We start from the raw sequence: 17,500 nt of genomic DNA on the forward strand, positions 1-17,500 counted from the left end.
TTTGATGTGCAGGGCTCTCCAGGAAATCAAGGATTGCCTGGTCTACAAGGCGACCCAGGACCAGAGGTCAGTTTCCTTAAATTCTTTTTAAAAGTTACATCTCATACAGTCGACGCCATGTGCTATGCGCAGAAAACGCTAGATAGGAAGCAATTCTAGCTGTAGTTTGCTTTTGCCTCTGTATGACTGAGAGTATGTCGAGAAATGATTGGGCCATGCCTCCTTTGTTAAAAAACCTCCTATTCCTCAAAACAGGGAATGCTTAAATTAGAAACTTGACTAACATGACACCTTCTGCGTTGATAACGCCGGACGGTCAAATACGCTGGGGGGGGGGGGGGGGGGGTCAAAGACGTATGTAACCCAGTGAGCAGGAGGAAGAAGAAAAAGGAACAATTTAAAAAAAAAACATTTGTTTCATTCATCCGTGCTTTCACGGGAACACATGAGCCCAACAAATTGACTTGCTCTAGACTGAGTGGCTTCATAGCTCAATCGGTAGAGCATTGCACTGGCATCGCAGAGATCATGAGTTCGAATCCCGTCGAAACCGCCTGATTTTTTAGCTGTCTATAAAGTGACAATTGCTTCCACTGTCCAGTGAAGTGCGAGGATCACTTTTATCTTTCATCAATAACAACGACATCAGCACAGAACAACAACCAGACGGCCACTTTGAACGAGGAACGTGTATTTGCTCCAAGTGTTTTCTTCATACGGCCCTTACAACGGGAACAAGCGATTTATCGGCTTTGTCGGAGAATACGAGGAATATACAAAGCAAAGACGACAAGAACGATTTTCGAGTCATTTGAGAGGCCCATGTCCAGGCCCGTTGAAATTCTTTGGAACCTTGCATGTTCCGTGGGATGATTCCGAGGTTTAATTTAATAAGATGATAGAGCGGGTTTCAATTGAGTGTCGTAAAACCAAAACCAGACAATCCAGTAAACCAATCAAAACTCAAAATTAATTACGCGTAGCCGACACAAAGCGCGGGAAAATGTGCACGCGCGAGCCGCGATTGGTTTTGGTTTCACCTCGGATTGGTTAAAAAAATGGCGCGAAAACTTTGAACCAAGCACTGAGTGAAGTAATGCAAAACCAAAGCAATTCGCTAATTACTTTCGACACTCAATTGAAAACCACTCTATTGATAATGAACTGAACTTGATAATGTTTTCACTGTTGTTTTCATAGGGAATGAGAGGAGTGCGAGGCGATCCCGGTGCGTCGGTAAGATAATTGATTTTTGAACTCATTTTTCCACAAAAACGGGCAATCCCTCCTTCATCAAGATCTTAGGCTTGAAAATTAGACATTGTGGTAAGTCACATTACATTAACTTATAGGGTTCTCAGTATCAAGTGTCTTCGATAGTCACAGTTGCGGCACAGAGATAAAACGCACTTTGGAGTGCATGATCTCAGAACTCCCGGTGCCTTATATTTCCTAACAACTGTACGTTTCAAATAACGAGGCATATATAACTATCCAGATCGAAGTTGAGGTGGCTAGTAAAGGATAATCGGAGTTTGAGAAGCCAATCAGAGCGTGCCTTCAACGCTATCCACTTTTTAGTATATACTAATACGATGTACAAATAGGCTAACGGGTGTCTAGAATCTTCAGTAGCTGGTAGTTTTAGCTTCCGATTAGTTTTCGTTAAGGATGCGAATTTTCCCGGCTTTCTCAATTCCCTCTGACGAAGGGCTGAAGTTCGAAACGTCAGCTTTCAAATTTCTTTACGGTGGTCAATTTATCAACCCAGTTGATAAAACAATTTTTGTGTTTCACACATTTTCTTTTCAAGGGGGCTCGTGCAATTTTGTTCGTCTTTGTAAAAAAAAGATACTAGTGTTTATTCATGCCAAATTGCAATCGTGATCACGTGATTACCTTCATTAATTGCATCTCATTAAAACTCCAAACACAGCACCCTCTGTCTTCTAGTACAATACGTTCACATCTCCACTATCCTCAGTATGATGAGTTGTAACGCTAACTAATATTTTCCTCTGTTTTCTTCTAGGGTGAGAGGGGAACGCCGGTAAGTTTTCATTTTTTGCCGCCGCTATAATTGTTTTTTTTTTTTCAGTCCGCTTTAAACGCGTCAACAAGAAGAAATGTTGGCGATATCTCACACTTGATTCCCAAAGATCTTATAGAGATATAGCAAGTGCAATAGACATTGCGGGCTTTTTGTAAGCTATGCCAAAACTGAACAAAGCCGGCAAGTGAATAGTAAATTGATAAGTGTTCATTAAAAATAATAATAACATTCGCTTTTTTTCCTTTTTTTATTTTTTTTTGCTCCTCACAGGGTGAAGAGGGGATGATAGTAAGTGAGACACCTTTTGATAAATAAACATACTCTACGTTAAGTTATACACCTTTCATTCCAGTCGAATTCCAGTTTCCACACTGGAAGGCAGTGAAGTCCAGTGGTCAGTAGGCTTGCCTTGAGATCCAGAGATCCTGGGTTTCACTCGTTGAATTTGATCCTGGTAGTCCCTGGTTCAACCTCTCAGGCTCCACTTGTAAATAGCTAACTTGTTTGCCTTGGTTCAGGTGGGATTCTTAAAGTTGTTGTTCTGTTTGGTTTCATTGGCCCTGAAGAGCCCCTGTGGCGAGTGGTCGAATATGTTTGTATCTCAGTGTATGTATATGTACCATTTACACCCTAAATAACTTGGACTAATGCGGTCATGGAAACAACAGATAAAAATAACCCTCGCAGCATGGGCGCAATCTAAAAAAAATAATTTCAAATAACTATCATGGGACGCAAGAATTCGCTCTCCTGCCTTACATCTCTGAAATGACATTCTCGGAGCAGTCGTCGTTGTCCCAACTTGGTAAAAACACATTTCCTTTATATAAAAACCCGCCCAACTCTGCCCAGAAACCTTTTATCGATGTCGATACGTTGCGTCCTTGGTGACATTTCTTCACTTTACAAGCCTGTTACCAAAATACTCTCACCACACCCATTTCCTTTTACTCGATTCTGCTGAGAGGGATTCTGCGCACAGTCTACCAATTTTTAAACCGATTACGTTGGAGCGCAAATATTCGTTCTTTCTTCAAAAATTATCGAATTTTGTTTGCACTCGTTGACAGGCTGATCTGCTTCTATTTTTTAAGTCCAGTAAAGGAGAAAAAAAAATGGGGGGGAAGGGTGAGAGGGGGTGGACAAAGGCCATCCTTTGCAATACCAGCTAACGAAACGGCTTCTGTTTTATTTCCATAGGGAGATCCAGGACCCCCCGGACTCCCAGGCCCTCAGGTAAGACCAGCCTTACCACTTTCACATCAGTGTTTACGCATAGTGGCAAATCAATGTTAACGTCTTGTTTCGTGGAAAGACGCTGAATGGTGAATTGTGAAATTCTATAGGCTGTATACTGTAATTTGATTTGATTTTTTGATTTTCCCTAATTAGTGGAGCAAGTAAAGCTTGAATAGTTAATAAAATTTGTCGTCATCATTGTCATTATTATGGTTGCTAACATTTTCGTCCGCTTTCTCTTTTAGGGTCCTCCTGGGAAATATCTTATAAATGAAGACGTAAGTGACCGTATCATTTCTTTTGTTTCATTTTCCACTCTTCTTCATTCTATTTACTTTGAGAAGGACCTCAGCCTCATGGAATGTGCTTAAGTACGGTAAAGTATCTTTTTTTTGAGCAGGTTTACGTAACCTCAAAACCTGCACATTTTAGCGGTTATTTGCATAAAGGATGTGTTTAAAAACTGAAGTTTGGCTTACATAGCGACAAATAAATAGAGGCATTAACATTGAGCACCCATAGAGATGCTCACACCTGAAACAAAGGGTAAAATCACTACCTGAGAACAAGCTAGCCATTAGCTTGTTCGGAGATGTTTATTTCGATTTGCTTGGGCAGCCTGTAACATTGTGTTCCTTAATTTCAGCTGTTTGGCAGTTCAGACAAGGGCCCACCGCCAAATTATCGATTATATTCCAGTTCAAAGGTATGTACAAAAACTTGGTTTAGGGGCTGCGCGCTAGACCGATGCTCTTAACCGAAGTATGTTTTGGTTTGATGGACGTTCAGTCTCTATTAATCTAAAAGGCATTTCCGCGTTGACTACAGCCTCGGGTCAAGCGAGTCTACGTAGCCCTTGTAGCCGTGTCTAGATAATAGAGAATTTAAGCAAAGAAGAAAAGGAAAAAAAAAAGCAACTTTTATTTAAGTGTCTAATCCTCTAGCACTAGAGCACTAATCGGGGACACTGCAAATTGAAATTAACAAATCAACGCAAATTAAATCAAATTTTAGTTTTTGAAGAGAGGGGAAACGAGTACCCAGAGAAAAACCTCTCGGTGCAGAGTAGAGAACAAACAAATTCAACTCACATATGACGGCGAGTCTGGGAATTGAACTTGCGTCACATTGGTGGGAGGCGAATGCTCTCACCACTGCGCCATCCCTGCAAAAAATTCCTACGGCAATGGCAACGCCATCAACCAATGTTATATTATTGGTTAAAAAGAGGAAACATAATCGTGTTGCACGCATTTTTCGTCATACTTCTCGCGGTACTCTAGGTGACGACGCAAATCACCAAAATTGAGGTTTTGCGACAACCGTGAACCTTCCATTCGCTATTTTTGCTCTGAAACAGCTTGTACAAATTTATTGTTAGAAAACTTCGCTGACGTTTACGTCGCGAACGAGGTGGAAAAATGGCGAAAGACTTTTACGATAAAAACTGAATTGAAATGTCCGGGCAAACGGCTTAAACATTTGCTTCAACATCCTTTCGATTTTAGTGAACGATTTTGACTGCTGGGGTTGTCAAACGGTTTGAACACGCTTTTTAACTCATTTAACATCGATTCAACCAAGAGAAAATGAGGGGACAGAGAGGGAGGCTCCCGGTCCAGCCCTTGGGATATGTCATGTCCACCAAAGTTATTTTTAGACGAGCGGAAGTCTTTGTTCTAGCCAACCTCGGGCTGATGTTTGAAAGAAAATAAATATTCATCAGCCTTCCACGTGCTCTGCCATTTTCTCTTTTCACTAAGAACCTGAGAGCTAGGCAAGACTGCATGCGGACGTCTCGGAAGACAGACTTCCGCTAGAACAAAGACTTCCGCTCGTCTAAAAATAACTTTTTTGGACATGACATATCCTGGCCAACGCCCTGAGCCTCCCTCTCTGTCCCCTCATTTTCTCTTGATTCAACTTCGTTTCAACATGTTTTAACACGGTTAAAAGGGAGGGGGCGGCAAAACGGTTTCAACATCGCTGTTCAACAAAACCGGGCCTTAAGTGACGTTTCGTCGATGTCTCCGTCGTAGATCTTAAGAGAGAGCTTTAGATTCTAGGACGAGAACGACTACGAGTACGAGATTCTCTCATAGAACAACAGTCAGTCATTTTGGCGGGAAAAACGTGATACCGTCGTCATTTTAGTACGAGGTTTTGCAAAAATGCTGTCGTGTCAAAACAATTCAACAACACCGGTACGGCGTAGCAGTTTTCGCATTTTTCGATCAGCAAAAAGGCTCAGCTACCAGCAATAAGAACAACTGAGAAACCGAAGCTGCTAACAAAGAGTAAGATCAATCGTCCTGGTTAGAAATTTTCTGAGTCTTCTCGCCAAAAACGGGCAGTCAAATCTCGTACTCGTTCTCGTCCTCGTCCTAGAATCTAAAGCTCTCCGAGATCTACTACGGCGACGGCGACGAACACGTCACTTCAAAATGTAACTTTTCATAATCCAAGTCTTTCGCGGTTATTTTACCTCGTTCACTTCGTACAATGTGGGCGAATGGGCCCTTTGCATGAAACTGTGATATGGTGTACAGCTGTTTCGAGAAAGGTTGTCCAAAAGAAGCATAAAAGCGTGCGCGACAATACCGAAAGGCATTATGGTAAACTGTCAGTTTGAGTCAACGAAAACATGAAGGCAATGCTATCGAAAACGTCACGTAGAAATATATGCTCAAGCTATGTTACTGACATTGAGATATGAGTGAGTTTCAAAATTCAGTCAAATGATCCTGGCCATGAATTAGTAACAAAGGGTTAGGATTCACAGAGAAGGAGGATTCTGACGACTTTAACCTTACTTATTTTATGTCATTTTTTGCAGAGAAAGTAGGAGAAATGTACCAAAAATCGTGGCGCACGTCCAGAGCCATCGTTTTTGCTAATGAACCCTTTTGTTTTTGGACGTGTTTTGGTATCGTGACAACGAGAGAGAGTCAACATTAGCCAGTGCCACTTCATCAACGCTATATCCTAAGAACTCTTTCACTCAAATAGGTCGCCACCGTAGGTCTTCACTGGACGGTTGTGGAATCTTCGATTCTGGGCGTTCACTACAAGTTAAATGTATTTTAATGAATATCTCCCATACTACCTTTCGGCATTGTCGCGAAAGATCTTACGCTTCTTTTGGACAACCTTTCCCGAAACAGCTGTATAATCTACCCTGCTGGACCGCGAGCTACGCACTGGCACATCCAAAACAAAGAAAAGTCATTCTTGGCTGGTTGAAATCGCTTTGTTTTGGAGGCTGTTGCATTCTTTTACCATCCAGCTGCATGGCGGATTTTGTACCATGTAACAGTATCATGCAAAGAGTTCATTATCCTAAAATCGAATTTTATACGAGCGGTTTCAGAATGAAAATAGATAATGAAAAATTTGCATTGTTGTTGGATAATGATGGATCAAATTTGAAAACGGTCAAACCTGTCGTGCAACATTTTGTATGTTGGATGATGTTGCACACGTTTGACCACGTTCAAGCAACATTGTTGCATTAGGGCATGCGCACCAAGTCTACTTAATGCGCTCCAGGAGCCTAGGGTCCATAAACATCGACATGGTGTGTTGAAAACTTTGAGTGCGTTTGGCCAGCCCGTTCAACACATGTCGCAACATCATGCAAAAATGTTGCAACATGTTGAGTTGAAATGTTGGGTGCGTTTGGCCAGCCCGTTCAACACATGTCGCAACATCATGCAAAAATGTTGCAAGATGTTGCTTGGAAATGTTGCAGGTGTTTGGCCAGGCCTTAATGATGTATAGAATGCGGGCTCTGGCTATTGTCAGAAAATCTTGGTAACGAAGTTATCGTGAACCAGTCGTCATGTCTTTTCTTTGTAAATCTCCTTTAATTGACAGAGAGGTTTCTCTCAAGAGAGTTCACAGAGCACTCCTATTTTAGAGGTAAGTGTGGTAATAGCTGATTTGCTTTTTTAGCATCTCGCATTCTCAATGGTTCTTCTTGGCCACGTGAATTCTGCAACTGGAACGATTTCCCGCCAAAACTGTATGAGGCCAGTTTCAAACGTCACACTACTGCCGAGTCGAAGTAAATTTAGGAATTAAACTCTACGTTTTATCGGCATTAGCGCGACGTTTCGGCATGGCAATCAAATTCGACAGGGTCTGTGGTGTTACACGGCACTGGCACGGCATAGTTTCAAACGCTGCGCTACTGCCGCGACGTGTGAAGCAGGCCTGAGCGAGCAACATTACAACATCTGTGCCATTAGCAGGTACTAAATTAGCTATTCATTGAATGTAATTATGCAGGTCTAATAAGACCCTGGCAACGAAACACGAAGCACTATAATCAGAAAATGGCTGATTTTTGCCTTCTATAAGCAGATTATCCTGCACTTGTGTAGATTTGCAATAATTTCATCATTTGTTCTTATTGTTTTTTAGAGACCTGTTATGAAAACGATCTTGGACTCTCTCGCAACTCGGAAATTTAATTTCAAGCGACAAAATGGAACTAGGCACCACCCAGCTCGATCCTGTAGAGATTTGCAGCTCGACAGTAATTCCACGGTGAAAAGCGGTAAGTGCGACTCTAAAAACTCTCTCAGGAACCAGTCCATTTGAACATCTTGGCAATTTTAAGAAATATGAGTCAGTGTGGCTTAATGGTTGGGGCGCTTGCCTTGAGCTCCGAAGATCCCGGGTTCAAGACCAGTTTTCTGACTACTCGTTGAATTTGATCCTGGTAGTCCCTGGTTCAGCTTCTCGGCTGCAGTTGTACTTCCGTTCTTTTTTTCTGCCTGAAAAGCTCCTATGGAGGAGCAGGTCATGTATAAGTTAGTATGCAAGTTTCTCCGGCTCATGAATAATTCATAAGGCTATTAGCTAATCGGAATGCCCCATTTTGGTCAGGTGCATGAATCTTGATACCCAATGAAAATATGGATCAAGAAACTACCGAGTTAGTTCAAAACCTGATCAAGACACTGATGGAGATACTCGAATTTAAATGAACCTTTATGCTAATAAACCTTCGGGAAAAAAAAAACATATGATAAACTAACTGAGCACAGTGCATTTTAAATTTCCCGAATATTCAAAATCGAACTTTCGCAGTACCTTTTATCATTAGCGTCCTGGACCTGGTTGTTCAAAGCCGATTAACGCTAATCCCTTATTAAAAATTAATCAAGGACTTTATTTCTTTACTCCCAAATGCTGTTCAACGCTGTCAGTGTTTATCGTTTCCTTGTTCAATTCTGGCTTTGATGACCACCCGACTCTGGTGCCACCTTACCTTTCCTGCATGATGCATATTCTACATAGCGTGAGCACCTTATAGTCTACGTTCTCACTTCGTTTGCATATACAGGATATTTTTGGATCGACCCCAATGAGGGCTGCATCAGTGACGCGGAATACGTGTACTGTGATTTTGAGAACAAGAAGACCTGTGTGCAACCCAAGAAAGAAAACGTATGTTTATGTTTGTTGGTTCCTTTTTTGTTTTTCGTGGAGACTTGTGGTTTTCAGTAAAGACTTTCTATATATCTAAGAGAAAATTTGTTTGACGTAAAGCATATAGCGATACTCACCATTACGTCACCTATTGTCATTAATGTACCAACCAGAGATCTCTTGGTTGTCGAAACAAAGGTTCTTTTGTTCTGTGGTTGGAAACATTTAAATATCAAAAGAATTGTTTATAAACAGTGAAGTCTCATATAGACCCATAATACATCTTGTTCTCCCCCCCCCTCCCCCCCCCCAAAAAAAAAATCCTTCTTGTGACATCTTCGTGTCCTAAGCGAAATCGAAAACAATGATTATGAATTTGGGGGGTAAACAAGATGTATTATGGAAAGTAGAGGATTAGGAAATTCAAAGACATCTTTGTATATTTACGTCACGGTTATAATGTCTTCAGACAAGAAGTATATTTTTTTCGAAAATAAAAGAGATCGATAGTAGCAGCAAGTTCTTTACGTCTCCGCATTTTTTTTTTAAATAAGACGATCATCTTATCCAAGAGTACATAACCCAAGAGTAAGATTGTCCCTATCAGCGTCAGAAAAGTGTCTATTTTCAAACCACGTTTTGCAGGAAAATAAACAGTAGACCAAATTGGTTAAATCAATGTTGCACCCAATCCAAACACTTTGGGGATAAAACATTTTGTTCCAGGTATTTCCATATCATTTAAATGTGAATGCTTCATTATAATACACGTACAACACACAAAGAATCTTAGGTCCTGTCCATACGTATCAGGAATGTTTGTATCTGCTTTTTTTTTTTTCCGGATTCAAAATAATCTGCGTCCACACGTAGCGTATTCCAATCGTTTTCGAACGGTTTTCGCTGTCCACACCGCGTCCGGATACACTCAAGTGCCCAGTGCTCTCGACAAAGATTTTGCTTGTTGAGCATGCGCCAAATTGTATGTTGGCACCATTTTCTCTGTTTCGTCAACGAGTTGCGCGTGAGAGTCTTTAACCTCTACCACACACATTTGCAATTCGCAGATCTCAAGTGATGAAGCACAGTCTAGGCAGTGGCTCAGTGAGGTGAACCCAGATGTCCAGATTGTGAGTATAAACTTTAACCCCCTTTGAACCGATCAAGGCCAATATTGGGGCAGTCAATGTGAATGCTGGATGACATTTTAAGATAACGCACTCCGGATAAGTCGAAAGTCCACCAATCCACCACGAAACAATATCGCTCAACAGATTGCAATATCTGTCTCAAACTTGAAAGCTGCGCCTTGCACAGACGAATCGCTTCCCAAGAAAATTGTTCAGAGATATGTTTTGAGATTACAGTATTTTTCAAACACGACCGCATTGCATTTGAGAACAGCCATAGCATAGTGATATGTTGTAGCTGGAGTCAATTGCTAGGAGCGTATAGCGTCATGGTATTCGTGGAACGGTGTTTGTACATACCGAGTTATTTTAGATTTCATATCCGCGCGAGACCAGTCCTTTCCAGCAAGTATTACATGAGAAATTATTACCCATGGGATTGTGAATGATGACTGGTGCAAGCCAAATCTTATTTAATTAAGAAATCGTCCTAAAATAGCTTGATCTGTGAAAATGTCTTTATACACATAGATCTGGTATTGCAGTTGTAGCCTTCTGGTTATGGACTCCGGTTGTAGGGCTCATTTGTCCAAAATCATAGCAGATGTTAAGAGAAACTCTATATTTTTCCTTTTCTTCTTTTTAGATTCAGTACAAGATGGATCCTGCGCAGATGAAATTCCTTCGGCTTCTGAGCATGCGCATTACGCAGACTATCACGTATCACTGCTATAACTCCCGCGCATGGGAAGAAGAAGTTGACCGCACCATCAAGCTCCAAGGGGACAACGAAATGGAACTAACTTCATCGGAGAAAACTAAACCAAAAGTTATCACAAACAACTGCGATGTAAGTATGGCCGTATTAAAAAAGAAAAACGCTTTTCAGCTACGCGGGCTAAACGAGCGCTAAGCGATTATGTGTTCATGCAGCGTTACAAGCAATATCAAAGAAGGTACTGCTCAGTTAGTTCATTGTAATAGACGCCAATGGATTGTAATCAGTTCGGCGCGATCGCAATTAACAACAAATTTAATAGCAAAAAGAAACATGAATGCTCTTAGTATCTCTCATGTGAATGCATTATGGTCACACTGAGAGATTACATTCACCTGCGCAAAAGCTAGCATTATCTTATAGACCTCTTTCATAATGGCGGCCAAATTAAATATTCTTTTGTTTTAATGCTAATAAGCCTTTCTAGCCTCGCTACGACGAGCAAATTTCAAAAGAATATTTCTTTCAAAATGAGGCCAGTAGGTCTAATTATGTGACATAAGTACAAAAGAATGTAAAGGAGGTCGCCGTTTATGAAAGCGGTCTATACTGCATTAAAAAACAGCAACCGACTGGAAAGTGCTTCAGTTGTCTGTGGCTTTCCTTTGAATGGCAAAAAGTTAAAAGAGGTTGCACGTATCACGATTGTAATGCTCAGAAGTTGTTATTTAGAATGCTGAGTCACAATGTACGATTTCTTACACATACTCAACAACTACAACTATTGTTTACAGCATAGAGGAAACGTCGAGTCTTCAAGCCACACTCTACTTTCACGTCCTAAACAAGTAATCGCATTTTTCTATCATAAAAGAGGAGATTACTATCACCTGTGTTTTCTATGGCGCATTTTTTACTGTCAAAATTCAAACATGCATTCGGCAATTCAAACATTCAATTTTAGCTAAAACCTTCAGTTGGAAATTCAACAATTCAAACATTTATTTCAATAATTCAAACCTTCAGTTCAAATGAATATTTGAACTGTCGAATTAAAAGTTTAAATGGCTTTCCCGTTTGAATTTTGGAGGTTTGTATTTCCAAACTGAAGGTTGGAATAATTGCTGAACTGAATGTTTGAATTGCCGAATTGAACGTTTGCATTAAATGTTTGAATTTTGACACTTGAGCCATATTTTTCAGGGTTTGCAATCCGACCATTTTTAGCAACCCTGTATAATTGAATTTGTGTGTCAAACTTTGATATTGTTTCTTGTAGAATAAAGACAGTTCGTGGCATCAGACAATCCTCGAGATTGACACCAAACAAAAGAACGCGCTGCCTGTCGTGGACGTCGCAGCTTATGATGTCGGAGACAAGTTTGTTGAGCAAAAATTCACTATCCAGCTAGGACCCGTATGCTTCGTGTACTAGGCAAGGACCGTGGAAAAAAGAAAGAGATTTTTTATAGTTGTCCATGTGTTCAAACTTTTTTGGATTTCTCATTATAATGTACTCTAAATACAATTGTAAGCTGGTTAAATGTTCTAGAATTGACTAAGGCAGCCGTGGTGAGCTTAGCAAGAGTTCTAGAACGAAAAAGAATTTGTGTACTCTGGCCGCTGGAAAACTGGGGCTTAGAGTATGTAGTTGTTGCTTTCTTCTCGGCGATAATTTACAATTGTCCCTCGTTTTTTGGCTTTTGTTAAAGGTTAAAATATAAAACACAGCTTGCACGGATGGGCCCATCACAATTTTTAACGGCAAAAGGAGACTTCGCGAGGTAAAACTTTACAGTTGAAAATAAAATACCTATATTCCTCCATTGTGAGAAAAATTCCAACGAAACGTCGCATGCATTGGCTTTTTACCCGTTAAATTGTTTTGTGGGGTTTTTTTGTTTTGTTTTTGTTTCGTTTAATCACCGAAAAAAACAAAACCGAAGCCAATGAACGCGTATTCCGTAATATTAGCTGGTATTCGGATAGAGCCTACTTAGCCAAGCTAATTTTGTGATGTGAGTATTGTGATAAAAAAAAAAGAGAAACAAACACCGAGAAAAATCTCAAGTTTCAAACGCTACTCGATACAAGACTTTCTTTACAAACGTGATGTGGTCTTCATAATCAAGATATCAACCGAATAAACCGTTGGATTAGTGTGGACACATCTAGGCCCGGTTGTTCAAAAAGCCTAACGTTAGTCCCAGATTAAAAAAAAATTAGCCAAGAAGTTTATTTCTCTACTTAGTCCAGTCAATATATTGATAAGACCCATCACAAATTGCAACAGAATTTATTTCTTCACTATCCATATCAGAAAAGTGTCCTGATCAACATATCAAAAGTGTAGAAAAATCTACGAGGGGAAGTGACTTAATTTTTTAGTTATACATCATACCTCTATTGGTACAGCATGAAAACGAGGCTACATACAATAACCTACTCTTAAATGTATTTCTTTTATCGCAAATTTACTAATGTCATTCAAACAAGAAAGATAATGATCCAGACATCCTTACAAGTTCTAATTCAACTGGGCAGGACAAATGAATCCCGAATTATAATCCTTTTCCCTAGTACGTTTCTAATTTTACAAATAAGCCTTTAAAGATCAGCATGGGAACAAGACTAAATACAAAACAACTTTCCTCGTTTACTTTTCACTGATGGAAACATCACCGGCTTAATTGAAATAAAGTAAAGCTATAATCTAGACACCTTAGCAGACAGTGTCAATTTGGAAGAATGCATGAATCATACATCATCATCATCGTCATCATCTTCACTTTCACAGTCATCCGGCTGGACAGAGTTGGTGCAACCTGAGCCTCTACACTGACCACAAGCAGTTTAACACTCTAGGTTGTGATTTCTGCAGGTACATCTAAGGCTGCTGCAGTCTGTGAAGCAGTTGCATCTCACAATTTGAAGGAGGGCTTGAGGTGCTGGAGGTAAGTGTGTCATGATAGGAAGAAGCAATCTTTCACTGGCCTTCCATCCCCATTCTTCTGCTGACATGGTTTCTCCAACCCCCTTCCACTGTTGGACTTGAAAGTACACACGTAGGCTGTGATATCTCGCTGCTGCTGATGTAGGAGGTAAGCTCTGTGGCTGAACTTGCGAAGTGTTGGTGGCTACCTTTTCGCAGTACCGTCGATATCGAAGAGAATCCAGTCCTTCGTCAGACTTGCCATTGTAAACACAAACCAGTGCCTTTTCACCCGCTGCGACAACATCCTCCTTGGAGGCAGATGTGTTGTTGAACACTTGTGCTTGATCTCGAAAATGCTGGCTGGCGAAGAACTTCTTCAGTGAGACGCCCTTACCAATACCATAGAGGCGAGAAGTGGTATCACATCCAAGGATTACATGTTGCTGCATACCTCTTGACCAAGCTTCTCCTTCAGCACTTTCATGTTCCAGACCCGCCGTTTTATCGAATTGGCCTTTGGCTAAGCCTGAAAGAATAACTCAAATGCATCCAATTCCGTGTGATAGCACAATAGGATAAGAAGATCGGTGTCATCCCCAACAAGCATGGTGTTTATCCTTCTTGCACTTTCCACAGATGTCTGTACTATGAGGAGATCAGCACCTGCTGGGAATGACGTGTTTGGCAATTTCTCTTCTGCAGATAGCTGCTCAGCATATTGATGAAGGATTGCTTGTTGCTTGAATTTGACAAGAAGTGATCTTTCTTCATGGTAACTTTCATATCATCAGAAAATGTGACGGTTGTCCCTGTTTTCCCTCCTGCTCGCCTCTGCTGTGTCATATCCTTTGTGGAACTGCTAGTGTAACCATCAAAGACAACAATTGCTGCACCATACTTCCGAGTCACGTAGTTGCAGTACAAATCACAGATGTCCCTATATGTAGGGAATCCACGTGGCCAAGGGATCCGATGAAGAAGCGCACCACCATCCAACACATATTGGACTTCACCGGTTGGCCCAGCAGGATCGGAAGGCAGCTTGGCCCAGATAGCATCTGCTAGTACTGGCTTTTGTGGCTGAAGCAGCATTAACGAGGAATCAAATAGAGCTGTTGGATAGCTACATAGCTCATGCTGGAACATGGCTTCCATGTCATCCAGTGATTTACTGGCAATAATCAGACGCTGAAACAACAGCTGCGGATCCACCTGGATCTTCTCTCCATCAATTTTAACAGATGACTTTGTACTAAGTGTGATGACCTGATTACTTCTTTTGAACTTGAATTCCACAGCTGATTTTCCTGTCATGGATTCTAAGATGGTCTGTCCGATCTCCTTAGCATTTTCCACATTCACGGAACTGTCAGCATGGACGCCATTCATGATGTTCATCAGATCTTGATGAGGTGTGAAAGGGTTTCTTTCTGCTAGAGAAAAGAGCAAACTCCGGGTGTCCTTCATGTCGCGGGCTTGCCTGGACTTGGTCATATCCTTGTTCTGCTCGCCTGTGCTGTAACTTACACCGGTGAGGTCCAACATGACACGATTCATCTCGGCACAGGCAGGCATGGAGAGCAACCAAGTCAGTCGCTGTCTTTCCGTCATCCCACGTCCTCTTGTAAGACCACCACTTGTCTTAACGCTTCTCATTAGCACTTGTTCAATCACAAGATCTGTCGAGAGTCCTGCCCACATGCGGTTGCTTCTTCTAACTACATGGAACCCAGCTTCAAATTTCCTGTATACATCTGGATGTTCACTCTCAAGGCTGTTCATGGATTGCAAGTACAATCTGGCACTTTTAGCATACAGATTGTGCCCTGAGGCAGCCAGATAGGGAAGTATATCTGACATATACTGCAGCCAGAGCGATGCTGTGCGGTCGTCCTTCATGAAATCCCTCTGTTGTTGGAGATGGCCTTTTATCCTGTCTAGAACATCAGCTGCACTAATTTCTTCTGCTGACTTTTTTTTGTTTATTAACTCATCATACAGGGCACGAGCTTCCTGAAGGTCAGGATTCTGTCTGGGATCTGCAGTAGATGCACAGTCTCTGCCGTGCTCCTGAACGTGACTACATTAGCCCTTCCATTTAATTCAGTGATTATTATTTGATCACCAAAGTGCTCCTTGATCTTAGCCTTCATATGTGTATGGCCATACGCTGTGCTTTCCGAGTCTGCCATAAAATCATTCATTAAGTCAATAAGGTCACTCACACTTATCTGTTCATCGTCATTTTCTTGAAGAAACCTTGCTACTCGCAGGAACGCATCCGTTATATCCTCATCTTGCGGTCGGCCAACTTTTTTCTTCTTGTGCGTAGGTTCATCAGGCACAAACATCTTTGGAATTTGCTTCCCTGTGCGGAAATTGACGCTACATGTCTGATGATACACTGCATCAGCGGCAGGTAAGTCATGTACGTGCATAATTCTGGCCTGTACAATGTCACTCTATGCATCTTGTCTTTCACAACATGTCGCCAATATAGTATCCTTCATGTCTAGGGTTGTTACACTAAAGACCTCTCTTTTTTTCCCTTGCTCCACAACATTGACAGGCGTTCCACAGAAAAAGCAATCACTGCTGAAACTGAGGCTCTTTTCCGCTGAACGGCGTTTGGAGTGGGAAATACTTGTGTCTGGGGTTTGGGCGGCCTCTCTTTTTGCTTGGGCTATTTTGTTAGGGTTGCAATGGATTTTGCGGCAATATTGGTGAACCTGTTGCCCAGGTACGGTGCAGATAGTACTATCATTACGCTCTAAACTTGCTCTGTTAACACTTGCACTGCCTTTCTCTCCTAGCGTAACTATAGCGGAGTCAGGCCCTTGGTCGAGTGGCTCTTTACAGATTATGCAATTGGCTTTTCCATCCATCACAGATTAAGTTTAAGATTATCTGAAATCATAAATATTCCAAGATTGATTGAACTAATAAAGCTTCAGCGAGTCTAGTTACAACACTGAATTCGAAATCCGAGTCTGTTCTTGCCATCATAAATTCGGTTTGTCAAATTTAAGTACGTTTTTAAGTAAAAAATCTACTTATAGGTCACCAAAATACTTCACTTCAATACTTCTTTTGTACATTTATAACTTTAAAATACCTGTTATAACCTTAATATGGTTGCATCAACAATTACAATCTTGCACAGCATATAAACAATGTAAACTAAAAGAATTTTAGTTCTTGTACATTTTAAAACCATTTTTATACTAAAATAGTTTCACGAACTCCAGAAAAAATATGGTATTTTGTGGCTTGTGCCCGAACTGAAGTGCCTCGATGGTCTCTATTGTTATCTTAATATGATAACTTAACTGCGAAATAGGGCTATTATGCAGCTTGTCCTGGCCAATAGTCATCATATTTCATGAATTCGAAGAATAAACGATTCAAATTCACATGATGCTTACAATTTATTTCATTATAAGTGCAGAAAATTGTTGTATTTAAACTGCTAACAAGCTTACGAACTTACATACACTGTAGTGAAACCAAAAAATATAATTCTACTTTTCTCTGCAAAAAGGTTATCTAATTTGCAAATGTGTGTTTTATTGTGCTTAACATTCTATTCAAATCACCATCAATATTTAAAACATTGAAAAGCAAGTCAAAACAAGTAAGAAAAGGACTCACCTGTACACAGCAAATCCCACGTGGAGGCGGCCATATTGAATTGAGCCTGCAGTAACTAATGGTCCGCGGTTATTATTTTTAAACGGTCTCAAAATGTTAAGACAATATTTTTTCAATCAATAAAGACAATTACAAGGTTTTCCTAACGTTTTGATTTATGTAACAGCCTGCAAAAGATAACTGTTTATATAGCCTCGTTTTCATGTTCAGCATCAGAGTATCCATATAAATAATAGATTTTTCTCCCCTTGTTCTCCTTAGATTGTTCTAGACTTTTGATATGTTGTAGAGGATATATTTTTGGTTATAAAACCGTAGAGAAACTTTCTGTTGCA

The 17,500-nt window shown here is 40.7% G+C and overlaps 1 protein-coding gene and 1 pseudogene across 1 annotated transcript in view; one reads left to right on the top strand and one right to left on the bottom strand.

Moving 5' to 3' along the window:
* Positions 1-12,643, top strand: part of LOC138040104 (collagen alpha-2(I) chain-like) — a 104,107-nt gene extending 91,464 nt beyond the window's left edge. Inside the window, exons 59-71 of the mRNA XM_068885895.1 lie at positions 13-66; positions 1,201-1,236; positions 2,033-2,050; positions 2,324-2,341; positions 3,254-3,289; positions 3,538-3,570; positions 3,939-3,998; positions 7,169-7,213; positions 7,718-7,853; positions 8,646-8,749; positions 9,799-9,861; positions 10,508-10,711; positions 11,859-12,643. Coding sequence (XP_068741996.1) covers positions 13-66; positions 1,201-1,236; positions 2,033-2,050; positions 2,324-2,341; positions 3,254-3,289; positions 3,538-3,570; positions 3,939-3,998; positions 7,169-7,213; positions 7,718-7,853; positions 8,646-8,749; positions 9,799-9,861; positions 10,508-10,711; positions 11,859-12,014 — 963 coding nt within the window. The 3' untranslated portion in view covers positions 12,015-12,643. The remainder of the gene's footprint in view (positions 1-12; positions 67-1,200; positions 1,237-2,032; positions 2,051-2,323; positions 2,342-3,253; positions 3,290-3,537; positions 3,571-3,938; positions 3,999-7,168; positions 7,214-7,717; positions 7,854-8,645; positions 8,750-9,798; positions 9,862-10,507; positions 10,712-11,858) is intronic.
* Positions 12,644-13,356: 713 nt separating this feature from the next.
* LOC138040112 (uncharacterized) lies at positions 13,357-15,598 on the bottom strand (annotated as a pseudogene).
* Positions 15,599-17,500: the final 1,902 nt, after the last annotated feature.

Source organism: Montipora capricornis, chromosome 1 (assembly GCF_036669925.1).
Source record: "Montipora capricornis isolate CH-2021 chromosome 1, ASM3666992v2, whole genome shotgun sequence".
Classification (NCBI taxonomy): Eukaryota; Metazoa; Cnidaria; class Anthozoa; order Scleractinia; family Acroporidae; genus Montipora; species Montipora capricornis.